This window comes from Dipodomys merriami, unplaced genomic scaffold (assembly GCF_024711535.1).
Source record: "Dipodomys merriami isolate MVZ:Mamm:240054 unplaced genomic scaffold, mDipMer1.0.p SCAF_9, whole genome shotgun sequence".
In the NCBI taxonomy this organism is placed as follows: domain Eukaryota; kingdom Metazoa; phylum Chordata; class Mammalia; order Rodentia; family Heteromyidae; genus Dipodomys; species Dipodomys merriami.
In genome coordinates, this window is record NW_027206512.1 from 2,641,966 (window position 1) to 2,656,652 (window position 14,687).

General features: G+C 34.1%; 1 protein-coding gene across 4 annotated transcripts in view; it reads left to right on the plus strand.

Moving 5' to 3' along the window:
* The window catches only part of Fstl5 (follistatin like 5), an 829,526-nt gene that overhangs the window by 104,422 nt on the left and 710,417 nt on the right, over positions 1-14,687 (plus strand). For 2 of the 4 annotated variants that reach the window (XM_070012485.1, XM_070012487.1), the window contains exon 3: positions 6,857-6,890. In XM_070012485.1, coding sequence (XP_069868586.1) covers positions 6,857-6,890 — 34 coding nt within the window. The remainder of the gene's footprint in view (positions 1-6,856; positions 6,891-14,687) is intronic. The other 2 variants (XM_070012486.1, XM_070012488.1) reach the window with 1 other exon arrangement.

The window sequence follows — 14,687 nt, forward strand, 5'->3', positions numbered from 1 at the left end:
AATAAGAGACCTCCCAGCTAAGAAAAGTCCAGGACCAGATGGTTTTACAGCGGAATTTTACAAGGCCTTCAAAGCAGAGCTCACACCAATACTCCTCCAACTCTTCAATGAAATTTGAAAGAGAAAGCTCACTACTGAACACATTCTATGAAGCCATCATAATCCTCATCCCAAAACCAGGCAGGGACTCATCAAAGAAAGAGAACTATAGACCCATTTCTTTGATGAACATTGATGCAAAACTTCTCAACAAAATTTTGGCCAATCGACTTCAACAATTCATCCAAAAAATCATACACCATGATCAAACAGGATTTATTTCAGGGATGCAAAGCTGGTTCAATATACGCAAATCAATTAATATTATTCATCACATCAACAGGAGCAAGAATAAGAACCACATGGTTTTCTCAATAGATGCAGAAAAAGCATTTGACAAGATCCAACACCCCTTTATGATGAAGGTTCTGGAAAAATTAGGAATCCATGGAACATTCCTCAATACAATAAAAGCTGTATATGACAAACCTACAGCCAGCATTATACTCAATGGTGAAAAACTAAAGCCATTTCCTCTTAACTCAGGAACATACCCTCATATTAAGTAAGCTTCTTTTTAAAATCTCTTTATAACTGTGGCCTCATGTTTTATTTCACTTACTGCACAGGAATGCTGATATTGTCTCTTATACCAAACTATATCAGATGCTTTGTCTCCATTTTATTCACTTGAAATATGGTGTGGTGCACAGAAATGAACCATATTGGAATGATTAATTAATGAATAAATGAGTGAATAATAAACTCATGAATGATTGAATGTCAAAGATGAAATATGTTTTGAAATTTTATCCCTACCAATCTATACTTTTTCATGAATAATATTTTAAGTCTAATTTTTTGTATTTGAATTTGAATTTTTAGTATTTGATTCTACTGCCTCAGCCTAAGAAATACTGTAATTATAGACATACATTCTCATGTCGGGCTCAAGATTATGTATTTTAAACAAGTATTTTTATTTTAAATTTTAGTTCAATAACCAGTATATACTCTAAAAATAAATGAGGACTTAAAAATTCCAATAAAAGCAGAATACAACAGAGATGTTGAGTATATTAGAATGAATAACCATAAGATATTGAAAAATATAATATTATGGTTTATTCATGTATTTTATAATTGAATTCAGAAAATTGGGATTAATTGTTTCAAAAGTAGGATATGTTTATGCATTTCTGTATTTCTGTAACTCTTGAATTTAGGATATATACGTTCCTCTGACACAAACACACACCTTTGATGATACTGAGCTTGAATTGAAGGCCTTAGTGTTGTTTGGCTTGCATGTACAGATGGCATCCTACCACTTAGCCATGTCTCCATCAGTACTATTACTATCTCCTCTTAATTAAAATGTATTTTAAATTGAATTTCAGTGAGGTCATAAAAGTTTTAGAAATATTAAACCATGACTAAATCTTAAGCAATTAGAGTGTATTTTCAAGTTTAAACCTTGAAAGAAGCTAATTCTTTGGGGATTGACTGGTAATTAATAAGGGATCTGTCAAATTGAATGACAAGTATGATGAGAGCAGCCATTGAATAAACAATAAAATTGATGTCAATTTTAGTGTTGGAAAATGAAATAGAGTTCAACTCTAAGGTAAATTAAATGAAAAGAATGTAGGGAATATTATGTGTAATTTTAGTAGAAATTTTCACTATACATTTTTTATTTAGACTTTTATATCCCTACAAGAGCTACAGGATACAAGAATACCTGTTTTAAGACTAATTGGTACTGAGGAAGGTCAAGAAATGCAGCTTATGGAATAGGAAGGATAAATCCTAGCCAAGAACTCCCCAAATATGCAAAAGGATAGACCCATCCAGATACAAAAAGCCTTTAAAACCCCAAACAGTGACTGGGAAGGTGGCTAAGTGGTAGAGTGCTTGCCTTGCATGCATGAGGCCCTGGGTTAGATTCCTCGCAACACATAAACAGAAAAAGCCAGAAGTGGCGCTATGACTGAAGTGGTAGAGTGCTAGATTTGAGCTGAAGAGCTGAGGGACAGAGCCTAGGCCCAGAGTTCAGGCCCCACAACTGACAAAAACAAATAAACAGACCAGACTAGAACAGGACATCCTACTGCTACATTTTAATCTGCACAGGATCAATAGAGACCAAGGAAAGGATCCTTAAAGTCATCAAGGAAAAGAGATCAATTACCTATAAAGTAAAACCAATCAGAATAACTACAGATTTGTCAGCAGAAACCATAAAAGCATGGAGAGCCCAGAATTAGGTATAACATGCCCCAAAACAAAAATCAACCCAAAATAGTGTACCCAGCTAAACTTTCCTTCATAACTAAGGTACAAATAAAAATTTTCCACAGCAAAGAAAAATTGGAATATATCTCCACCAAACCAGCATTACAGAAACTACTCAAAGATGTTCTACAAATAGAAAACCAACCAAAAAACGGTCCCCATTAACAGACTGGAGTTGTAATCCTACTATCAGATAAAATAGATTTCAAATTAAAATTAGTAAGAAGAGACAAAGAAGGTTGTTATTAACTAATAACTAGATGTCGCCTATGGGAGGATATAACAATCCAAAATGTCATAAAACAACACTACTTACCCTAAAAACATATAGGGATCCAAATGCATTGATTGTTGATGATGTTAACACACAACTGCCTCCTCTGAATAAGACCACACAGCAAAATCTCCACAGAGAAACTTCAGAACTAAACAATTGCATAGACCAACAAGACTTAACAGACGTCTGCAGAATATTTTACTCAGTAATATCAGAATATATGTTCTTCTCAGTAGCACATGGAACTTTCTACAGAATAGACCACACCTTAGGCCAAAGCAAATCTGTGCAAATTCAGAATTACTGAAATTGTTCCCTGCATTCTTTCAGAATACACTGGAATAAAATTAGACCTCAACTTCAAAATCCACCATAGAAAATCCTGTAATGCTTGGGAACTGAACACCACATTTTTGAGTCACCAGTGAGCTATTGAAGGCATCAGAATGGAAATTCAAACATTTATGAAATTTAACAAAAATGAAAACACAAAATACACTCTCTTCTGGTACACAGCAAAGGCAATACTCAGAGGAAAATGTGTAGCTCTGGATACCTACATCAGCAAATTGAAGAAATCTCAGACCAAAAATTTAATGATATACGTTAAGCTCCTTGAAAAAGAGCAATAACCCAAACTCCAATCCAGTAGACAGAAACAAATAATTAAAATTAGATCAGAATTAAATGAATTGAGTCCAAACAAACCATAAAAAAACCAACAAAGCAAAAAGTTGGTTCTTTGACAAAATTAATAAAATTGACAGACCCTTAACAAATCTTACCAAAAATAGAACATATTGAAATAAATAAAATCAGAAATGAGAATGGAAACATCATGACATATACAAGCAAGGTTCAGAACATTATAAGGGAATACCTTTATGCTAACAATTTTGAGATCTGGAAAAAAATGGAAGAATTTCTAGCAAATATTATTTTATACAAACCAAACAAAGAAGATTTAAACCAACTAAACAACTCATTTAAGTAATGAAAAAGAAATAGCAATAAGAGACCTTCTATTCATAAAAGCCAAGGTCAAGATGGTCCAAATTCTATAAAGCCTTTAAGGGAGAACTCACTTCAATACTCATCAACTTCAATGAAATTGACAGTGAAAATTCACTACCAAACTAATTCTATGAAGTCAGCAAACCCTCATCCCCAAACCAGATAGGGACCCATCAAAGACAAATAGCTTTGATGAAAATATATGCCGCACATCTCAGTAAAACTGGCCAGCCAACTTCAATAACTCATCAACAAAATTATACACTATAGTCAAAAAAGATTCTTTCCAGAGAGACAAAGCTGGTTCAGTATACACAAGTCAATTAATGTAATTCAACACATCAGTAAGAGCAAGGACAAAAAAACACATAGTTATCACCACAGATGCAGAACAAGCATTTGACAAGATCCAACATCCCTTTCTGATGAAAGCTCTGGAGAAACTAAGAATCCGTGGAACATTATTTAGTATAATAAAGGCTGTATATGACAAACCTATATCTACTATTAAACTTAATGGTGAAAAGTTAAAGCCATTTCCTCTAAAAATAGGAATGAGATAAGAATGTCTGCTCTCTCCATTTTTTTCAAAATAGTATTGGGATTTCTAGTTAGGGCAATAAGGCAACAAGCAAATATAAAAAGGATCCAAATAGAGAAAGAAGTAAAACTCTCACTTTTATAGATGACATGATCTTGTATTTAAAGAACTCCACAGACTCCATTCTGAAGTTACACATGTTAATGTGAAACTTTAAGAAATTAACAGGGTATAAAGTTAATCCATAAGTATCAATAGTTTTTCTGTATGCTAACAATGAGAAGAGCAAAGCTGAAAGCAGGAAAACAAGTCCTTTTGTAATAGTCTTAAAACAATCACCTAGGAATTAGTTGACCAAAGATATGAAGTACCTCTATAATGAAAACTTTGAAAATCTGAAAAAAGAAATTAGATTTAAGAAAGTGGAAAAATACTTCTATGTTCCTGGATTGGGAGCATTAACATAGTGAAAATGCCTATAATGCAAGTAGATATCTAAAAATTCAATACAATACTCATCAATATCTCAACATCCTTTTTTTAATGAAATAGAAGAAACAATAAAAAATTCATATGGAATAATAGAAGATCCTAATACCAAGAACAATCCTTAGCAGGAAGAACAGTGCTGGAGGAATATCAATACCAACTTTCAACTCTATTACAAAGCCAGAGTAATAAAATCAGCTTAGTACTGGCACACTAACAGGCCTGAGGACCAATTCCACAGACCTATGGCCATCTAATCTTTTATAAGGGAACAACAACAAGAACAACAACAACAACAACAAAAACAGGGTGGAAGAAAGACAGCCTCTTGTACAAATGATGCTGACAGAATTGGCTATAGACTTATAGAGAATTGATGATAATTTATATATCACCCTCCATCAGAGTCAATTCCAAATGGATCAAACACCTCAATATAAGATCAGATACCAGGAAAATATTACAGGACAGCATAGGGAAAACTCTAGGGTATCTTGGCAAAGGTCAAAACTTCATTAATAAAGACCAAGAAACAGAACAAATCTAAGAAAGGCTTGATAAATGCCTCCATACCCCTTAATATCAATAGCAAACCCCAGCTAGAAATTACCCCAGCTAGAATGATCATTGTCAAGAAATACAATAGTAACAGATTCAGAAGATGTGGTCAAAAGGGAAATCTACTGCACTGTGGGTCAGAGTGTAACCACTCTGGAATGCAGTATGGAGGTTCCTCAAAAAACTAAACATAGAGCTCCTCTATGACTCAGCAATCCCACACCTGGGCATTTACCCAAATGAACACAAACAAGGCTATACTAAAGCTACCGGCACAACTAAGTTCATTGCAACATTATTTAACATAGTTATGATGATATATATATATATATCATATATATCATATATGATATATACATGTGATATATATGTATATATGATATATATATATATATGTATATATATATATATATATGTATTCACACACACAATGGAGTTCTATGCTTCCATCAGAAAGAATGACATTGTCCTATGGTAAGGAAATGGAAAGGCCTGGAAAAAATTATATTAAGCAAAACAAGCTAGGCCCTAAGAAATGTTGGTTGCATGATTTCCTTCATTTTTAATAATTAGAATATGTCTATGATATTTTTAGCAAAGGATCACAATAGCCGAATTGCTAAGTGCCTAAGTCCATATATAATGAAGCACATTGAAACGAACTCCAAGAATTGGAAACAAGAGGTTCTTACTATGCCCTGTATTCATTATTTCATTTTTTTCTGTTTTGGTTTGTTGTACCCTTTGTGTTGTATATGTTTATCTGATCCATGGAAGGGAAAGAGAATCACAAAAACAGCGGGACAAAGGATGAACTAATGCAGCAAAACATTCACTAGACATTATATCAGAAATGAACTTCACAACTTGGGGTGTAGAGGAGTGGGGAGGGGAAAGTTGGAGAAAATAAGGGATCTGGTTACAGTGTTCAATAAGAAATGTACTCATAAATTTACTTGTGTAATTGGAACCTCCCTCTTCATCACTTTTTCAATAAATAATTTTTTAAAAACCTGTTAAAAGGATATTGTGAACACATAATTTCAGTATCTGTTTAAAGTAAAATGAATGGCCATGGGCATTTGAGAGTCCTAAATACATATGTGATAGTTCATAAACCATTTATCTATTTTTATTTATTTATTTATCTATTTATTTATCTATTTATTTATTTTTTTTATTTTTTTATTTTTGTCGGTCGTGGGGCTTGAACTCTGGGCCTGAGCGCTGTCCCTCAGCTCGTCAGCTCAAGGCGAGTGCTCTACCACTTGAGCTACAGAGTCACTTCCGGTTTTCTGGTGGTTTATTGGAGATAGGAGTCTCACGGTCTCTCCTGCCTGGGCTGGCTTTGAACTGCGATCCTCAGATCTCAGCCTCCTGAGTAGCTAGGATTACAGGCGTGAGCCACCAGAGCCCGGCTCCATTTATCTATTTATAAACCCATATTTATGTAAGGTATAGGCTTATAAAAATAATTATACCAATAGGAGATGTTGCTTAAGTATATTTTAAAGGCTAAAAGAACATTATAAAATTTCATATATAAATATATATATACCTTTTGTTTCAGTTTTGTAATGATTAATTGTATTGATTATTATTATATTAAAGATTTTGACTACTTCTTTTTTTAATTCCAGCAGGAAAAAAGTCAAGAAAGTCCAAGAATAGAAGGTAAGAGATGAATACTTCAAATAATTGTTGTATGTACTTATAAAAGTAAAACTAATGCTACTTTCATAATAAAATTTAGAGTAAAAGTTTAAAATTAAATATCTTTAAAGAGATGTTTCAAAGCCATTCTCACCCTCTGGTTACTCCTTACAGTCTTTTTCTACTGATACTTTGTTTTTAATATGCTGCTTTATAAAACTTCAGCACAATTTCTATTTGTGTGTTTTTTTCTTTCTTACTTATTGTCAGTCTTGGGGCTTGAACTCAGGGCCTGGAGGCTGTATCCCTAAATGTTTGCTCTAAGATTCTCAAGGACTTTCCTGCCTGGGCTGGCATTGATCCATGATATCCAGTTCTCAGCCTCCTGATTAACTAGGATTACAGGCTTGAGACACCAGTGCTGACTCTACAATTTTCTATTTATTCTCTGTATGTTCTGACTTAATTGCTTTTCCAAACATTGTGCATAAAATTTGTACTCAGTCCCATCAATAAATCAGATTATATCACTTAAAATACATCTCATTCAAAAAACAATATTTAACTTCTGCCATCTCACTGTTATTTTTGATCCAGAGACTTTCAATTTTATTTATGCATTAAAGGTGGTTATGACTGAGTACATAGTAGTGATTTGTAGTAAGACAACAGATGATTATTTTCTTGAAAGATATATTCCATACTACCCAGTGTGTTTACCTGTAGATTGTGTACACATTCTAGTTACAACAAATGCGGGAAAACATGCAACCTATGTTTTTACTGGGTCTGAATTACTTCATTTAATATAATTTTTTCTAAGGCTTTCTATTTCCTTATAGAATGGTAGAATTTCATTGTGTATAGATACCACATTTTCTTGATCCATTCATCCACTGAGGGGCATCTAGGTTGATTGCATATCTTGACTATGGTAAATAATGCTGTAATGAACATGGTTGGTCTGAGAGGTTTAGTGTGTCCTTGTTTGTGTTCTACTGAATAAATACCAGTGAGTGGAATTGCTGAGTCATAGGGAATGTATGGACATGGTACATTATATAGGACTCTCAACAGTTACACAGTGAGAATAAAGGAGGATATTCTTGAAAGAATATCATCAAAGCTCAATAACATTGTGTATGTGTTTCTATAAATATCAAAATGAACCCCAAGAAATAAAAGCAAGAGGCTTTTTTGTTATTTTGTTTTTCTCCTTTGTTGCTGCTTTTTATTCTGTACCTTTTGTCTTGTATGTCTATGTGTTTTGGGGAGTGTAAGGTGAGAGCACAGAAACAGTGTGATAAAGATTGAACAAATGTAGCAGTGAGAGTACACACTTTTGAAAATGAAATCTACAACTTGGGTGAGAGGGAAAAACCAGGAGAAAGCGAGGGAAGGGGTAACACTGTTCAAAAAATGTATTTATTTCCTGACTTATATAACTGTCACCCCTCTGTACCTCACCTTTACAATAACAATAAAATATAAAAATATATAAATAATGCTAGAAAGATATATTCAGAGTTTTGAACTTTATTTAGTGGGGTAATAACTTACATAGATCAACTGTTCTTATTCACAAATGGACTCAACTGTTTTGTTGTTTATTAGAATGAACAATACATTATAATGGCAGAAATTAGACTTTGAACAGGTGCCACATCTCACTGGATGTGGCATATATAATGAAAACAACTATCAGATTTTCTTGGGTTGGTTCTTTGGACTTCTCTGAGAACATTTATGCCTTTCTTCTTTCATTTCCTTTCCCAAAAACATACCACCCCAGGGCTTACTGAGAGTGAAGAACGATTATGCTGTTTCATTCAATACCTTTTTCACAGGAAGATATATTTTCTAATAGATATTTTTTGAAATACCTATAAAGCTAAAATACCATATTTATTTTATTTTATTTTATTTTATTTTTTGTCGGTCATGAGGTCTGAACTCTGGGCCTAGACGCTGTCCCTCAGCTCTTCACCTTAAAGCCAGCATTCTATCACTTGAGTCACAGGACCACTTCCAGCTTTTTCTGTTTATGTGGTGCTGAGGAATAGAATGCAGGGCCTCATGCATGTAAGGCCAGCCCTCTACAACCAAGCCACCTTCCAAGCCCCCTAAAATACCTAATTTTTACAGAAAATATTTCATGTGTTTCAGAAACACCAACTATAATTCTGAACATGTTGAGATTGCTGATTTCTATCATAATAATGAAGACAAACTCAGCATGTGAAGATTCACACAGTATTATTTTCCTGGTATACTTCTCTGTATGTCTACTATCTTACTAAAGAATAAAAAGGATACTTGTGTGTGTCTTTTTTTTTTACACTGTGATATATATATATATATATATATATATATATATATATTATCTTGTACAAGGGAGTTGCCATGTATTGAAGCAGTTTATGAATATATTTTGATCAATGTCACCCCTTTCAATATTCTCACCTGTATGTCCCTTACCAACCCTATACTTCAGTCTTCTTAATATTGTACAGTATACATTAAACTTCTATTTTACTGCATTCTCCTCCTCTTCATCTATGGGACATATTTTGCTCAAATGAATTATAAAAGACTGCCCTCCAGGGATTTCTAAATATTTGTGTTTATTTAAAGCAAACTAAAATGGCTTTCATATGTGAAATTATTACATATATTTATCTCAAAAATGTAAGTTCAAAGTTATGGTATTTGTGCTGCTAAACAGAGTTTTTATCCCAAGATATGCCATGTACAGTGCATGTAAATCACATATGAATTTCATATATACTGGATAAACACATTTCAATCTCACGATAGAACTAAGTGTTTCAGGTTAATTTTAAATTCTATTTGGAACACTGTTACAGTAGAATAAATTTAAGGTAGCTTTCTTCTTGAGGCTTTATTGCCTTAAACTATATGAAACACATGTATAAAGTAGTAGAAATTATGTTTTCCAACAACTGTCTATGAACATATTTCTTTTTTAATATAATAAAAGTTTTGAGATATATTTTCTAGTTCTTTTTCTGTTATTTAAAACAAGCTTCAGTATGCCTCTGCATTATAGCTGCTAACTTTCTTTTTAATAAGGCAGATTTATGTGGTTAGATCAATACTTGTTACTTATTTCTAGTAAGAGTTCTACAGTTTCCTTGACTATAGAAATCATTTTGAATGATCCTTTCATTTTTCTTTTCACACAACATTTAAAAATTATTTTAAAGTAGTTTCACAAAGGAGTATGTGAAAATGTCAACTGAAAATGTCAAATGAAACGAAAAATTTAAACCATTGAGGCAATAGCATACTGATTAGTCATAAAAGTACTGGAAGTTAGTATTTCATATTTTTTAGACTGTTGAAGTCTAAGCTATGTCCTTAAATGATTTTATGAACTATTCTAAGCTAGTTTTTCTATAGGCTTCCTAATTGTTTACCTCATTCCTCAGTACATATTTGTAGTCAGAAATATATTCAGAAATTGTTATTTTTCTAAGTCCTTGCTTTCTAAGTATCTCTCATTACTTTGTAACTTTTCTTCTTTTTCTTTTTCTTTTTTTCTCTGTTGTGGGGCTTGAACTCTGGGCCTGGATGCTGTCTCTCAGCTATTCAGCTCAAGGCTAGCACTCTACCACCTGAGCCACAGTGCCACTTCTGGTTTTCTGAGTGGTTTATTGGAGCTAAGAATCTCAACAATTGTATTTGTGGGTTTGTTTTTTATTTCGCAGGCCCTGGGGTTTGAGCTCAGGGCCTAGCTGCTGTCTCAGTGCCTAGGTGCTATCAGATATTCAGATCCTCTGGATCTCAGCCTCCTGTTGTCAGCAACTGGCACCTTGATTATTATAGATATTAACAGAGAGCTAAATAATTTCCAACAAAGTTATTATTTTGCAAAGTTTTTGAATATTTCAAAATAGTTGAATATCACATTTCAAGAAAAGTGTTGTTTTTCTTTCTTGCTATTGTTTCTAATGTATTTATAAGGTACCATGTGATCTTTTTGTTGCTTTGTATGTTGACTGCCCCCCCCAATGATGTGGTATAATTTGGGGAGGGGAAGGGAAGAAACAAAATGTTTAAATAGGGATACAGGCTGACCCATTGTAAGGATGAGATGTACAAGGCACTATGTTGAAAAACAAACTTTACAGTTAAGGTGGGGGTAGAGGTGAGGGGGATGGGATGTGGAGTGTAGTTCTGGAGGTGGGAGGAAAGGGATGGTAGGGGAAAAACCAAGGAGGAGGCAACAATGCTTGATAAGAAATGTACTCTCAATACTTTGCTCATGTAACAGTAACACCTCTCTACAGTATTTTCACAATAAAAAAAAACATATAAAAAGAAGTAGCAAGTCCAAAGGTCTTCTACGATGAAAACTTTAAAAACCTAAAAAAGGAAATTAAGGCAGTATTTAGGAAATGGAAAAACTTCCCATGTTCCTGTATTGGGAGGAATAACATCGTGAAAATGGCGATACTTCCAATGGCTATCTACAAATTCAATGCGATATCTATCTACATTTGAACCTCATTCTTCAATGAAATAGAAGAAAGCAACCCCAACATTCATATAGAACAATAGAAAACCCTGAATAACAAAAACAATCATTAGCAGAAAGAATTGTGCTGGAGGAATATCAATACCAAATTTCAAACTCTACTACAAAGTCATAGTAATCAAAACAGCTTGGTACTGACACAAGCAGGGACCTCAGGAACAATGGAATGAAATTGAAAGCCCAGAAATGAACCCACAGACATATAGCCACCTAATCTTCGATAAGGGGGGTAAAAAATAGAATGGAAGAAATATAGCCTCTTCAGTAAATGGTACTGGCAAAATTGGTTAAACACCTGTAGAAAACTAAAGCTAGATCCTTTAATATATATCACCCTGTACCAGAATCAACTCCAAAGAGCTCAAAGAACATGATGTCAAAGCAGACACCTTGAAAACATTACAGGAAGGAATAGGAGGAACTCTAGGTTTCCTTGGCATAGGATGAAATTTTCTTAATAAAGACCCAGAAACACAACCAATCAAAGAAAGGTTGGACAAATGGGATTGCATAAAACTGCAGAGTTTCTGCATGGCAAAGGATATAACTAGCAAGATCAATAGAAACCCTAAGGACTGAGAGAAGAGATTCACTAGCTATATAAAAGACAAAAGTCTCGTATCTAAAATATATTTAGAACTCAAAAAACTAAATCCCTCTACAACAAATCCTTAGAGAAAAAACTGCCCAATAAATAAGTGGCTAAAGACTTAAAGAGAGACTTCTCTGAAGAGGAAATAAGAACGACCAATAGAAACATGAAGAAATGCTCAACTTCTTTTTTTGTTTTTGTTTTTGTTTTTTTGGCTCTGGTCACGGGGCCTGAACTCTAGGCCTGGGTGCTGTCCCTCAGCTCTTCAGCTCAAGACTACTGCTCTACCACTTGAACCACAGCGCCATTTTCCGCTTTTTCTTTTTGCTTATGTGGTGCTGAGGAATTGAATCCAGGGCTTCATGCATGCAAGGCAAGCGCTCTACCATTGAGCCACCTTCCCAGCCCCTCAACTTCTTTAGTCATAAAAGAAATGCAAATCAAAACAACATTGAGAGTCCACCTCACCCCAGTTAGAATGGCTATAATCAAGAAATCTGATGCTGGAAGGGATGTGGCGAAAAGGGAACACTACTGGATTGTTGGTGGGAGTGTAAACTTTTTCAACCACTTTGGAAAGCAGTATTTAGGTTCCTCAAAAGATTAAGCATAGAGCTCCCCTATGACCCAAGCAATCCCACTTTTGGGCATTTACCCAAACGATCACAAAGAAGGCTATGCTAAAGCTATCAGCAAACTATGTTTATCAACACATTATTTATCATAGCTAAAATATGGAACCAACCCAGATGCCCCTCAGTAGATGAATGGATTAAGAAAATGTGATATAGATATAGAGATAGATATAGATATATAGATATAGATGAATTCTATGCCTCCATCAGAAAGAATAACACCACACCCCATTTGTTAGGAAATGAAAAGACTTGAAATAATTATATTAAGTGAAGTAATCCAGGCACAAAGAAACAAGGTCCCATGGTTTCCCTTATCTTCAATAACTAGTATAGGTCTAGGACAAGCAGAAAAAGTCAAAAGCTATGTACATATGACCATATAAGATGATGTTACGTGAAATAAACCCCAAGATAGGGACACAACTGTTTTTTTTTCTTGCTTGCTACTGTTTTTAAATCTACAATGTGATTTTATTATTCCTTTTCTATATTCTTCCCCCATGATATAACCCCTGTTTACACTGTATTTGATGCCAGTACCTTGCATCTTGTATATACATTTTTCTAATCTGAAGAGGGGAGGGAAATTACAAAATGCTGAAATAAGGAAACAGGTTGACCCACTTTAACAATGAGATATACAAGACTATGAAGATGAACTTTACAACTTGAGGGGGGAGAGAGGAGTTGGGGAGGGGGGAGGAAAGGGATGGTAGCGGAAAACAAAGGAGGAGGTAACAATGCTTTATAGGAAATCTACTCATTACCTTAGTCATATAACTGTAAGCCTACTGTACAGTATTTTTACAATAAAAATCATTTAAAAATGAAGAAAAATGAAATAGCAAGTTCTATTAGCTAAAAGATATTTCATGGCTTGAAGGAATTAATTCATTTTTAAGCTTAGCTTTTATGAAAGAGCGTTTTTGAAATGTTCACATTGCCATTGATTTGTCTTGTTTATGTCCTAAATTTCCCTTGTTTATTTGCCAGAGAAGCCACTTTATGATCTACAGTCTTTCCCTTTGTGTTTTCCTTCTGAATGCACTTTAAGCATGGTGTTTATTAAAGAAACTATATTTCTCTAACCGTCAATGACTGAAGCCTGTAATTCTAGCTCTCTGGAGGCTGAGGTCTGAGGATTATGTTTCAATACTTGTCTAGACATGGAAGACTCTGAAACACTTATCTCCAATTAATAAGCAAAAATTTGTAAGTGGAGGTAAGGTTCAAATGGTAGAGAAACAACTTTGAGAAATAGAAACCAAAAAAAATAAGTGAAATATCCTACATTCAAGCTGGAGTACTAATATAAAAAAGACTATATTTCTTCCTTCTTAGTCTGGAAGTTAGAAGTAAAATATTTAATAAGTTATCAGAACATTTTTTTTGAGAAAAGAAGAATGAATATTAACATTCTTAACCAAAAGCCCCACAGTAGGACTGCCACATGTAGCCATTTGCCACAATATGCCAAGTAATGGGACAAATAACCATGAAGGCCAGAGAAAGGTGATTTCGTTATACTGTTGGATACACTGAAGAAGAAACACATTTGTTTGAAGAGAGAACTAATTTGGGACAGGGGAGAGTTGGTACTTAATTGTTAAGCAGCAGTTATATTCAGGTTGTCAGAGATGGTGGTCACAGGTGATCACACTATTACTTTTCAAAGGCTTGGTCCAGGTGTAGCCTTAGTATAGTCTAGTCATTGCTGCCTCTGGGAGATCTGTTTAGCTGCAAGCCTGCTGCATATTTACTTGGCAACTAGTTTACCTTGTAAACATCAATCAGTTCTCTCCTTCCTGGAATCCAGGGTGATAAGAGGAGAGTCAGAAACTCAGCCTAAAGAAGATGTGAGAAATAGAGGCAATGATGTAGTCTTTTATCTTGCTTTCAGTTGGCATGGAACAAAATAGTTGTTTGGGACAAAAAAATCAGTTTTAAATATCTATTACATTTATATAAAAAGTTTTCAACTCCTTAAGTGATATTGTGTTCGTGGTTTCTATGATGATAGCTATACA